Source organism: Dermacentor andersoni, chromosome 2 (genome assembly GCF_023375885.2).
Source record: "Dermacentor andersoni chromosome 2, qqDerAnde1_hic_scaffold, whole genome shotgun sequence".
NCBI lineage: Eukaryota > Metazoa > Arthropoda > Arachnida > Ixodida > Ixodidae > Dermacentor > Dermacentor andersoni.
The window spans coordinates 119014060-119028229 of NC_092815.1; the positions used below are offsets into that span (position 1 = coordinate 119014060).

At 41.1% G+C, this 14170-nt stretch overlaps 1 protein-coding gene across 4 annotated transcripts in view; it reads right to left on the bottom strand.

Moving 5' to 3' along the window:
- Nucleotides 1-14170, bottom strand: part of LOC126541311 (reticulophagy regulator 3) — a 42122-nt gene that overhangs the window by 2212 nt on the left and 25740 nt on the right. For all 4 annotated transcript variants that reach the window (XM_050188043.3, XM_050188041.3, XM_050188040.3 and 1 more), the window contains one exon: nucleotides 3078-3410. In XM_050188043.3, the coding sequence (XP_050044000.2) occupies nucleotides 3078-3410 (333 nt within the window). The remainder of the gene's footprint in view (nucleotides 1-3077; nucleotides 3411-14170) is intronic.

Consider the following 14170-nt stretch of genomic DNA (forward strand, 5'->3'; position numbering starts at 1 on the left):
TTTCAAGCAAAAACAAGCTAGTAACGATACCACAAGCATTCACAAAACAAATTGTCGCAAAGTATATATTGTAACAGGTTGCCGCCTGCCTTAAAGGGGCCCTGAACTACTTTTTATCGAAGTAGAGAAAGACATTTGAAGTGAAGATAGGCTATTTCAGAACCACTTTGCCGCAAAAAGTACTTCAATGCGTTCAGCAGAAGCGGAGTTATCGGTAATCAAACACGGCCTCAGCTGTGCTCTCCTTCCTCCTCCAATGCCATGCACTCCGAAGGCTACGGCGGAGACGTCACCATGGCGCGCAGTTCAAATTTCCGATTTGGTGCCGATGCAGCTCTAAACGTAAGCCATACGCGGCTGTCCTCAGAGAGCCGCAGTGCGCTTAGCCACTGGACTCGTGGCAGTACCTCGCGGCGGCCACGTAGCCGAGCGCAGCGACCAATAGCAGTCGCGTATTGGAGTGTGCTTTATGACGAAATAAAGCACACAGAAGAAAGCGAGGATCATGGGGTTTTTGAAACGAGAGCGTTTGAGAAAAAGGTGACTTCGCGCTCCGCTTGCAAGCTCCACGGACCGCGTACAACAGCAGAACTTGGCTGAGATGTTCACAGCAGCGTATGCTACCCACGGACTATGTTATTTCACCAAGCCAGAGGGGGGGTTCAGGGCCCCTTTAACCTTCAGCAAAAGGTTCGAGTGATGGGTAGCAGGAGTTGCACGTATAAAACATGAAATCACAGCTCAATGCTAAAAACTCAAAGTAAATAACAATAACAAAACATAGCAGCACTAACTTGTTGAAAGTTACTCTGGGCTGTGAGTACTGCGATTCCTTTAGACTCTGTTCTCACACACGTGGCAACATGGTATCACTGCCAATGAATGCATAGTAGTAAAATTTTCCATAGGGACAGCCATAGAGAAAAGAGCCTGAGGAAGCACAACCTTACTCTGGTAAAGAAGCTAACACAGATTCAAGATACCTTATAGTTGTGCACAAGTCTCTCCCTTACTGCTTAATAATGTTAAAAGTAGCAAAAGTAAAAAGTAACAAATTTAGCTATGCAGGGAGCAAACTTGGGCGACTCGAGATGCCCATCAGAGGTCAACTAAATGTAAGCTAAGTTGAGGTGGTTATGGCTAAGCTCTGGATCTTCAGATTTCTAAGCCTTAAATTATGACCTAACCATACCCTAACCATACAGGCATTTAAGCTGCCTTGTAATGGATGATACTAAAGAATGGGAGTCCTACTACACTACAATGCTGGCTAGATACATGCTAGGTCATGAGTGATCACCTTTTCCTCTCTTAAAAGTTAAACTAATGAACCTGCTGCTAATGACTATGCTTTTTGTAAAAGCCACATTCTGCGAGTAGTGCTTACGATAGTGACAAAATTGTTCTCTTGTGAATACTGATGTAAAAAATGTGGGAATTTTCCACACATTCATGGGAGTCCCACTTTCTGGTATAAACTCTGCATATGTGGCCTCAAGAGAACACAGGAACACATGGCATTAGTCAACCTCAATATGGACATACAAACAAGCACAAAAGGGTTCTTTAAAACAGGGCACAGTGCCCAATAATGCCTACAAGTGCCATTGATAAACTGCTTGTAGTAGTACGAACTCAGAAATACCAAAACAAACCACAAAGGCACTGATGACATGCAATTGGTGCTCCATGCCCAAACCAGCTTTTAAGAGGCCATTGTTAATGAAATTTCCATGCATGGAAAAACCACCAATACATAAATGTGTTGCATATACACGGCAAACAGTGCCATATAGTGCATGCTATGTCAGTTTGCTGCAATTTTCTGCTAAACATCTTGTTCCAAAGATTAAGCATTATAGAAACTTTTTCACCTAGAGTTACTTTTTGCTTGTGGTGTATTGACAGAAACAATCAGCGACACTGGACTACCACTGAAAAGAATGTGACATACACAAAATTTCCACGCAACATACCAGCCTGCCAACTTGTGCTTGACATGGAGTGTTTCAAAGTACTAATATTCAGAGCATACCTAGGGCTTCTGGGTCACTAACTTCCACAGCGTCATTAAGATCGCCACACTCTAGGTTGATGCGTTTTCCAAGTGACTGAAATCACGGAATTGTTATTCACAAGGGACCACAGGGACTTCATAACACGTTCAAGCAGTTACACGGCATCATTTCAGTTTGTTCAGTAATGACAAATGAGAATATGGTGGCTACCAAGAAAGTGTGCATGTAGTAACTTAATGAAACCACATGGTGATACTTGGTTACATGTACAGGTACTGTTAAATGACTGATGAGGTGTTACCTCAAAAGCACCTCAGAGCTCTTCAGTCAGTCACAATAATGCCAATCAATAGAAAGCACAATGAATGTACAGTGGTTCTCAGGTTGATGTTTCGAGAACTAAAATGTCAAATAAAACTACAACCTCAAAGCTACTTGAAGCCAAAAGTGTGCAAAGAGAGAACCATATCTGACAATTAAAAAAAAAGGAGGAAAAAAAAAAAGCCCTTTCTCTTTACCTTAAACTTGAATCCTATAATCAGACTTCTAGCTTCACCCAGAGCCTTTTGTACAGATGTTCAGAAGATAGTGTCAAGGAAAGCTTTAGTGACACATTCACTGACTGCCGCTTGACAGCTGTCTCCAAGTATATACTCGGTTATCAGAAGGTTGCAGATACCAAGGCTGATGTTGCCGACAGTCAATGGCAACTCATGCTTGCAGCAGCTGCTCCAACATGCAATTAGACCGGGACACTAATTACAGTCTGGCAGCCATGCACTTGCTCACAAGCATAACAGAGGGCCTGCACTGAAGACTATGAGCTAAGAATACAATGTGTCAAGAAATAAAACAAAAAGGAAGAAAGGTAGGAAAATAATGTACAAAGGAGTAAGGTGAACAGTGGTGAAAAGAACAGAAAGAAACCACTCCTTCACGGCGTGCACAGAGCATCACAAAGGTGCACACATATACACGCAGTAGTGTGGGTTTGTTATCACAAGTGTGGAAGCTCCCGTTTATCCACCACCTCATATTCGTCAATGTCAATGTCACTACCTTGGGAGCTGTGTCGGGAGGTGCGAGGGCCCACGGCAAGCGGGCGCGACTTTGATGCCTCGGGCTGTCGGGCAGGCCGACGCGTTGAGGTCAGTCCTCTGATGAGTGTGTCGTCACCTTCTGAGTCAGAACTGTCCATCTTGAAGTGTGAGGTTGAAAAATGCATGGATGCTGATGATGCAGTGGCAGCAGAGGGAAGGAACTGCTCTTCAGAGTCACAAACTTCGCTCAGAGAGGGCATGGTTGTCATGTCAGGTAGGAAGCTGTCCAGGTCTGTGTCTTCATCATAGTCTGGAAGGCTCCCCATCCCTTCATAGAACTGTCTCTCTTCATCTGCAAAGACAAGTAAAAACTTCAATTATTGCTTGCAATGAACTCGTTGCTGGCCTAATTGGTGCATGACAGTAAATAACAAACATATGGCAAACCAGACAACTGCAAAAAGAATACACAAATAAACGAGTCAGTGCCCGTCCTGTCCTTGCTTGTGTTATTTTGAAGTGATCCAGTTCACAAAATAATCTTATGTTGCTGGCAAGTCAGTTTACTGTCCGAGTCCCAACCACGAGAATAACTTATACGCAGTGCACAAAGGTGCCTGCAAAAATGAAGGCATTGGAAGTTAGAGAAGAACTACAAGGAGAAGCACAAAAATAATTGGGTGAAGTCTCACAAAGCTTGCTGGAAGATGTGTGAAAGTGTGCTTAGAAAAGCTCGCCAAAGGTTACGAATCAACACTCGCAAACCATGGGACTTTTTATATATTAATGAGGGAAACCACAAAAATTAATTGCAGTCATAAAGCTTTTATGAAAAAAAAACTAAACCTGACTAATGCGCATCAAGACTATTTAAAGCCTTTTAGATTTGCTGATGATTATCTTGTCTTTCTTGAGGCTGAAAATCTGTAACTTAGGGTTCAGAAAAGTTTTGGTTCTTAATGCAAGTGGCTTGCATATCCCTTTTCCAAGTGAAGTCTCAAATGACGAAGAACGGCAGTTTTCAGACCTATAGCTCTATTTTCAGGAAGTGCATGTGTGTTGGTAGTTTAAGCCTTAACTATACATTCAGTCAGGACGTTCTAACATGGTCAAACCAGGCATTGCTGCTGCTTGTATCTCTTCAACTTTGAGGAAATCTTGTCCACAGAAGGTGCGAGCAGGTGTCTGAGCACATTTTTAGGCTTACCGAGATCGTGTTTCCACAAAATGTTTTTGCAGCATGTCGGAAAGTGCTCAGACATCTGAAATTACCAAGCCAAGTTTGTGGACATAGAATGAATCAATGGTGAGAAAATGTTGCCAAGGATTTCTATGTACACTGGTTGTCTGATTGAAGCATGTCGCTTAAATTAAAATTCCAATGTTTCATTTCCTGCCTATAACAAGGCTGGAAAGTTAAGTCCAACCATACGCAAGCTTGTCAAGAATCGCAGTCCAAGAAAGACTTGTACGATAAACATTCTTTTAAGCACATTTCCCGCATAAAATTCATATTGGCCTTTAACAAGCTGGTTGTTGAATGAGTGTGATAATGTTTATTTTTTTTTTAAAAGGCACCACACTCATGTGGCAGTTGCTATAAATCTATAATCTATGTCGAAGGACACCGAGATACTTTTTCAGGCATAGAAATGCGGTTACTAATAAACTGAGTACAAAGTGTTTCACAAATGTGTGTACCACTGCTGTTTCCATGGTGAAGCATAGCAGTGAATTTGATTACCTTAAGACAGAAGGTTGATCCAGATTCCTAAGGACGTTGTTAGTGAATTTGTTCATCCGGGTGTTGTGTTGCAGTTCAAACATGGCAGATCACTGCATTTCGTACTGATCCAAAGCTCACACTGTTCATTTATAGTGGTTTAATTAAGAAAGTTTAGGATATGGGGATCGGTTTTGATTAGTCCCATTTCTCTTGTTCGCACAATCTGCACACCAACTGCACAACACACCTGGAGAAAAGACTTTGCTCACTGGCACTGTAGTATTATGGGAAGATGTGGGTTGAAAAATAATTTAAAAAGAATTATTTAAAAAAAAAACTATTTTCTTTAAGATTTTGATTGTAAATGTAAGTTTGAACCTTTTATTTTCATGTTAGAATTTCAAGGTGTTTCTCCAACCAGAAAACTGCAAAAAGTAATGCTAATGCAGGCATGGCAGCTGTGGCAGCTCACAACCACGAGTTTTGCCCAGATGGTGAGCTTTTCTAATGTTACAAGCGAGCACTGGCCTTAGCTGAGTCAGCGCTAGCTTGTTCTCCACTTTCCACCAGTGCTCAGGCAAAGGCTATGTTTCTTACATATCAGAAGCTGATAGGTGACAAGCTGTTTCGCTGTATTCAGGGCAAATCCTAAACAATGGCTGTCTCTCTCAACAGCAGGATATAAATGATGTGCCCCAAAACAAGATTTGCTTGCACTGTTGTGGAGATGGTCACCTCTACAGCCTTACTGTGGTTCAACAAAGGCCATAAAGGCTTCGAAGAGGTAATCGCTCTGAGCAACCAGAGAGACCAGAAAAGAATCAAAGGAACCTCTGGAACACAGACAGCTTAGCTAAATCTTGCCATTGCAGTGTAACAAAGAACGCTTGGCTGGAGAAGGAAGCTCAGCTCAAAAGGGTTCCGAGTACCACCTACGGAGCAGCAGAATTGACTTTTTATACTTCTGGAAAAACTGGTCCGCATTCTGGCCAAATCTCATTCAAATTGATTATCTGTAATACGGCAGAGTTTCGTTAATCTGAGTGTCTACCAAGTTGACATTTTCAAATTCCCTGAGTTTTCCAGGTTTTCCCCAAATGCCTTTACAAAATTCGTTGAGTTACACAGAACTTTTATTTTATGTCAAGATGGACTGACACAATGTCAGCCGATGCTGTCACTCTCTAGTAAGCATGATAAAAAATGTGAAAAAGAAAAATCTACTTTATCCAGTTTGTATAGTGAGAAGTAGTGTTTTTTACTATATTCAAAAAGAAATCAGAAGCAAGGGGTTAGTAAAATGCAGAGTGAATCAAACATATTTGAAAACAATGGAGCTCGATTTGCAATGAGTGTTACAACATTTTCTATTACAAGAAGAGATGCATACAGTGCATACAGAAGCAAATATTTTCGAATATGAGCTATTTCTATCAATTGATAGCAGGGTCGTTGGTATGAGGTCCAAACTTTGTCGCAAGTGAGATTCTCGCTCAGCAGCTGGAAAGTGAACCTCAAATGACCTGACGAACTCTCAGTCCGTGCACAATGCCTCAGTGTTCTGTTTCACTGCTTTAAAGAGTGTATTTTGGTTTGGATGAGGGACACCTGCATCTCGACGTCAGATAATACTTTGCCTTTTTGAGCTCAAGCTCTGTTAATGAAGCGGCGGCATGCTTCCTTTTCCGTTCATTCCTCAATGCATCAGTCCCTTCTGTTCTCATCCTCCTTCCGCTGCGCATTTGTCCCACGGACCATTTGAAGCATCCTCTTGGTTAGTTGTACAGCCAACATCCGATTTTTCGGACTCGCTAGGGGCCGCAAAAATGTCCGAAAAATCGGGCAGTTCGAACAAATAAATGCATCTTTTTTACTGCCCTTAAAGGTGCAAATAGCCACAGGCACATCCGAAAAAGTTCTGAAGGCCTGCACTTAATAGGCATATCGGTGCTCGTACTAGGACGGGAGATCACAGGTGAGCGTGTGTATAATTAAGAAATACATACTGGGTCCCGTGACAATTGACCCTTCCCACATTTGTTATGCTTCACCACAATACTTCGCGTATGCTTCATCACGTAATATTGCTGTATTCAGGCGAAGCTTACTTTCGGAAACCGTCTTAATTAAGACGCATCATGCTTTGCGAGCTTCGAAGCCATTGGCAAGCATTACCAAGGCCGAGTCGATGCCAGCCATTGCTAACAGCGGCGAATTGCTAACGGTAGCGAACGTCGAAGCAGCTAGGCCTAGCGTTGCTGCGATGGTGGCTACAGCTGCCAGCAGATCTGCCTGCGGGAGCGCCGGTTCGAGGTGGCGAGATAATAAAAATGGCAGCAGTAGTGGTTTTGATTAATGCCGCTTTGGACCTGCCGTCACGGCAAGAAGTCCGGAAAATTGGACAGTGAAGGGTTCTAGCACCCAAAATTTTGTACGTTCTTATTATGCACTGACTCACTGGTGCCGCGAGGCCGCTCGAATTATTGGTTGTTGACTGTAAACTAGCAACTCCTACAGCCGACGACACGGCATCAAGACGATTCATTACGATTCCTCTTTGTTACTTAAGTTAGCATTAGTGCAACTTTTGTTTCCTTTGAATAAATTTAGAGCAAATTTTTTTTCCTGATAGAAGCACAAATTCCTTGAGTAATTCCAGACTATTCAAAATCCCTGAGAATTTCCAGTTTTCCCGGTTGGTAGACACCCTGTTAATTCAACTCCAGTTAATGAGATTTCTTGGTTAACTAGATCTCGATCGAAGGTCCCAGCTGGTGCCTATGCATTTCCATAGGCTCAACTTTTATTATTTAGATCCTGAAATTGGCCTTCGTCAGCTTAAACTTTACCAGTCAGCGTGCACGCACCTGACCCTTATGGTGACACCAACAGCGACCTCTTTAGTGGCAGTGCCTGTATAGGCAGAGCTTAGGAGACAGTGAATGCACTGAACACATGCCAATGTCCTGTCAGAAAAGCCTATTTTTGGCCTGCCCTAGGAAGGTTTTTAAGCAATAATTGTAGCTCACAATGTCTGATTACTATATTCACCCGATTCAAAGGTGTACTTTTTTTGCAAGAAAATTGGGCCGGAAATCTGATACAAAACCAGAACCGCCTTTGCGACGATTGTATGTTTTACTGCATAACACAGATGTATTGTGGCAAAGCTGACTTTTACTAGCCATGCAGTGAAACTGACTTTAGGAAACTGGCCGTCATTGTGTCAGTAACCCACAATAACTAAGACCCTTACTCGTTTTTCTTGCCAATATATTGGCCGCCCATTCAATTTATGCTTTGCTTAGGAGCTTTAATGCCATTTATACATTAGTTTTCTACTTTGTAAACATAGAAGTAGGCGCCTGTTTGACTTGGCGGTGTTTGAATCTGGCAAATTAATCAGTTGTGTTACTTTTAAATAATCACCTGAAAAAAAAAAAAAAAATTTCAAGCCTATTTGCAATTTTTTGTTTATAAGGAGCAATTTAAGTTATGTTATAACACACTTCTAGGCCTTGTATGAAGTACCAACCTCACACAAGGGGCCCTACTTTTCCCATTTACAGTGGGCACAGAAAGATGCCTGGACAAGATAATCAGAAACTGAAATCATGTTCGAAAATAGATGAATGAACTAAATTTTGCATAATTACAGCCGGTTAGCTTTACTCTTAATGAAAATGTATCTCTGAGGTATACCTTGCCGCTAGTTATGCGCTTGTGTTGAAAAATTATACTGTTATACACGTATATTGGGCAAGTTGGTGGTAATTCATGTTTTTGGAAATTAACAGCGCAAAAAGACAAAGATGAAGGAAAATAAGAACACTACACTGGCGCTGTGTCGTGTTCTTCTTTTCGTTCGTTCTTGTCTGTCTTGCGGTGTTAATTTCCAAAAACATGGATACATATATATAAAACTTGCAGCCTAAATGTACTCATTACATTTTGTCGGCCAGCACTAATCACCATGTGGAATATCACAGAAAGGCAATTCGGCAAGGGCAACCCCTAGTGGTGGATTATTTATCCATGAAGCAACCGAAAGTTTCATGGTCACTGACACATTGAAGGACTGATTGATGTGCCACATTTGTGCTTTTAACCGCTACTATAGGCCAGAAAAGCAGAGGCGGCAAGTATACGGCAAAATGCATTTCATCAATTGTCCAAACAGGTGGCACACAAACCTGGGACAGTGAAGTAGCATTGCTGCACGCACTCCAAAAAAGAGATGATGATGATGATACATGGGCCTTGGGCAGCAGAGTGAGGCCTCGTTAACCACCTAGTTACCCATGTTTGTTTTCCCTGCCTCGAAATACAGTAGAACCTCTCTGATACTATCCCATTTTGTAAGATTTCTCAGTGCCAGTGTTCGCGATCCAGAACACAAAGAATGACCCAACACAGTAAAGCTTCTTTTTCACTAGTTAATACATTCCTAGAACACACAATCTTTTGGCACTAACATTCACTAAATCGCCAAACTGCAATCGTGGCATACATTTTTCTGGCTGCTAGATCCCATGCAAACAATAGCAGTAGGCACTTGCCACGGCAGCTTCTCTACAGTACTCGCCCAGCCGTGTCACATGAAAATTTCGGCACAAACTCAGTTTTTTCTTCCGGTACCAGTAAATCTGGGGCGTACTGTTGTAATAGTACTGTTGGAAGTGTATTGCCCGCAGTGCAAAGTGACCATCACATTTCACTCAGGTGGGATCGTATTACAGCGTGGCCCACCAGCTCGATTTTGTTTCAGTTTTCAGCCGCCATCTTGAAACATTATGCAATGGGAAAACAACAAAGTTTACCTCAGGATGCACGGGCCTCACCAGCCTCAATGAGTGTTGGCTTGTTGTGCTGCAACACTTCACGTTACGTAGATGTCAACTACAGCTGACTGTGAAATTTTTTAGTCACTTCAGGTCATATGTGTTCCAAGTTAGTAAGTTTTGTTTGTGCATGTTTTTTTATGTAACGTATGATCTTCTGGGCACCTTTGCATTTTACCTTTCACTAGGGCAGCCAATGGGGCCAAATATCGAACATGAAACTGTGAACTTAATCACAGATTGCTGCCGTGGAGTGGATCATAGTACATGCCACTTATAAAATCATCAAAATGAAGCAAAAGCCAGAATAAAAATGCATACAAACTTTTCTACACTAATGCATTAACGAACTTCAAGGCAACGAAAATAAAGGGTAACTGAAACTTCACCTAACCAAAGCATGTGCACAACAGTCTTTCATCACGAACGATAGCTGACTGTTTTCACACAATATAAGAAAATTCCAAGCAGAGTTCAATGGCCAACATGACCATGAAAAAAGTTGAGGGAGGGAGGGGGCTCATCTTTTTGTACTTATACTTTTTAACAAGACATTCTGAATTGCACCTTGGTGTTACGAAGTCAAAAACTACTGAACTGTTCTGCACTGCTTAAACCTACATCAACTTCAAAAATTGGTCTGTATGACCCTTATACAGCTTCTGCCATGTCACAAAAGAATTTCTAGACCTGATAGTTGCATCATACCAAGATCACTGAACCGATTCCTTTTTTATAGAGTCCACTGTAATACCCATAAGGAACTTCAGATTAGTAATTCAACTGAATTCTTCGTACAAGTTTGTTAAGGTGAAGTTTACGGTTGGCATGCCTCCGATTCTAGTTAATAAGAGAAAGATAAAACCTTCACAGAATAGCAATTTGTTTACTCATTGTCCATCTTGATTCCTTAAACTTATCACTGTCTATGAAAGAAAATTTTGTGCTCCATAAGGCCCACAGTGCATTTGATGTTCTGTCCTTATCAAATGACTCCGCAACAGTCGCAAGCAGGATGGTGGCCCACGTCCAGACTAACTACTTCTTCACTAGTTCGTCCTGCGACACATGCTATTCTCTGAAATACCAAGAACACGTCAAGTGACTTGATGCCGCTAGCTTAAGATGTAAAATAGCTTATTTCAATGTGCTTTTATAATCAGACTGAAAGTAGTATGTCATCGTCATGCTATGCAATAACTTGTTCTGTGGCCATGCATGGTCAGCATCCATGGTTGTCATCTTGTGATGGCAATGACGATGACACTGGCTAGGCTGGCTCCGATGGTTGGCTGTTTTGCAAGCGCGGTTTTGATTTCATGTCGGACTGCACAGCACAAGCAATTTTCAGATTAATTTTCTTAGGGAAAAAATGATGAGCATCAGAATCGGGTAAAAATTGTAATAATTCATTGTTATCAACTATTCTCACTTTAAAATATTCCTGGGGAGGCTGAAAATAGGCTTCTTTGATGGAAGATGATGTGTTTCACACATTTACTGTACTCAAGCACCACCAAAACAGACACTGCCACTAATGGAGTCAACACTGGGGTCAGGCACATGTGTGCTGACCAGCCAAGTTCGGATTAACTGTCAAAAGCCAATTTCAGGATAGAACTAACGAAAGTTTGGGCCCATAGAATTGTATGGGCACTGGTTTGGGCCTTTGGTCGGATATAGTACAAAGACTGAATCAGCAAGAGTCAAATAAATGGAAGTCTACTGTATAAAAAAAATTTCAACATATGGTCCCTGGAAGATTTGTGTTGGAGCTAGGTAATAACACATACTCTCTATGTAAGCAGCTTCCAGGATAGGCCATTGCCATTTCACTTGTCTCAGTTATCATGGCGATCACTATGTGAGTGCCTGAATAGCAACCAATGAAAAACAAAAGATGGCAAATTAACATAAACTTTAATAAAACGGTCGTAAGGTCTTTGATAAAAAAGTTGATCCCCTTCTCTGTTTAATTACTGTTATGCAACTATTTTCTTGCAGTGGGTAGCAGAGTGTACGTACTTCAGGCTTCATTTAACGACTAACATGGCTTTGTTTAAACACATACAATTTAAAACGTAACAAGGCCCTAAAAAAACTAGGTTACTTGCGATACACTTTTCAAGAAACTCCAGCACAAAAAGATCCTAGCTTATAAAAGGCCATAAGACCGATATTAGAGTAGGCTGTACAGTATGAAATCCCTACACAAAGCCCAACAAAGTAGAATCAGTTCAAAGAAAAGCTGTCTGTTTTATTTGTCACCGTTATGACTGCAACTTCTTGCTTTCCTCTCATCTAGCTTCATTCTGACTCGCCCTACTCTCCAAGTGGTGCCAAATAGAAATCCTAAAGCTTTCGTTCCAGCTTGGTTAACTCAAATCCTTAAGCGTCCCCAACTAACAATCTATCCCCTGCAAGGATATCACAAACAAGAAACAGCCACAAACTTAAAGGAACTTTCTACCGCTTGGAACATGTCTTTTGGATTGTGGTGGGGATGAGAATTATATTGACAGAAACAAGCATACTTGTATCCCACAAACAATGTTTATAATTTGGCCCTGCACGTGGAACAAGAATGACATGTGGCCTCACCCGACGGTGAAACAGTGCAACCAATCCGTGTAATTTCACGTAATCAAAAAGCCATGCAGGTACGGCTATTTTACTTTGACATTGTATTGCCTGAAATTGTACTTTATGTGCTTCTGCTAACTTTTCTTGATGTGGCAGTAATTTCCTTGTTTCCAGCTAGTGCGTGTTGGAAAGTGGCGCCATCTTGTGCAAGCAAATAGAGTTATGGTTAACAGAGTGGTGCACTGATATGTGGCCTCCAAGGTTGCTATTGCATCAAGTAATCAGTGTTGTTGGCATTTGTACACAGTTTCAAGAAGAGATTGTGTAAACATAAAAACTGTTTAAAGAATTTCTACTCACTTTCCAGAGAAACCAATGCATGTTTAGACACTTCAAGTGGTAGGCTTTCTGTTGAGCTACAGAATAGAAAGTCTTTCAACAACAGTAGACAGTTCCTTTAGTATTTCGCCCTTTAACTTTCGCGCTGAGTTCTTAAAGCATAGTATTTTTTTTCCCTGAACCAGTGCACTCTGGAACTGTTTGCCTGATGAAGCATGGTCGCTACAAGACTTTTTGAGTGCACTGAGTAATGTTTCATTTGTTTATAGTGTTTCTTGATATGCACATGTGTTGTATGTCAGCATTATCTGTTTTTTCTTTTGCTGTTTGTACATGCATTCTAGTGTTTGCTTTTTTTTATCATGTTTATTTCATTTTCGTACCATCCCATTCTTGTGATAGCCCTGACAAACTGCAGTATCTTAAAGTAAGTAAATAAAATGTGGAACACTCTTAGGCCAACCGCAACACAATTTCACATTTCGTGGGCATATTATTGAGGCAACTTGGCAAGGGTGCATGCCTAGTAACTGTTAAATTTTTTTAACAGCCTCCAAATAGTCCCTTAGCAGTTGTAGTGTGCACCTGGTGGCAGCTTTGCCAACTTTTTAAAGCGCGTCTCTAAGACGAGACAAAGAAGTCGGTAAAGTTTAGTGCTATGTTGCTAAAATTGAACTGTATCTTGAATAATGTAGCCATTTTGGTACACTTAATCAAAGGTGAAAATGGTGTAACATGTCTATTGAAACACTTCCATGTTCACCTGCTGTGCATGCTGATAAGGAATTAATAGCGAACTTACAGACAGGGTGTAGCAGAGGGCTTTTAACTTTACTAACATATTTACAAAACAACAGATGGTGACAACTGAAATTCTGCTTTACCTTCAGACTGCGACGTTACAGATTTAATACAATTAAAAAAAAGAAATGGCACCTGATTTTCCTAGGACGAGAACACAGTCTACTTTATGCCTGCAAATTTTCTATTTTTCAGTGCTTGTGAAAGGTTAACTAATTTCCTTCAGTACAATTTGCTCGTTTTAATTCAGTGATGACCACAATTGCAGACCGATAATTCATACATGCTTGATTATTTGGACCACTTCATGACACTGCCACTGGCCTAATAAACCCTATAGGGGTTGTGTACTGCTCCGAACATGTCTTTCGGTTGTGGTGGGAATGAAAAGACTGTCTGTCACATTGATGGAAATAAGCATGCTTGTATTCCATAAAAAAGGAATAAAAGTTTGAAGTGGGCTAGAAAGTTCATGCAAAAATGATCTGTGGAGTTGCCCGACAGTGAAACAGTGTCAATCAGAATGAGAACGAACAAGTATGTCAAGCAAGGCTTCATGATACGACAATCATGTTTAAAAGTAAAGATTCTGTTGCACGTGAATTGTTGGAGGCCAACGAGATTAAGAAAAGAGGGGACAACTGTGTCAGTACCCCGCCTCTGAACATATACACAAATGAAAGCATGTTTTTAGATAAGTTTTAGATTTAGATTAAACACGATTCCCTTCATATATATCTTCAGTGTTCTCGCATGTGCACATTCACATATTCAGTGTCCCTCTTTTTTTCGTTCCCCTCCTCATGGCTATATAATCAGCCA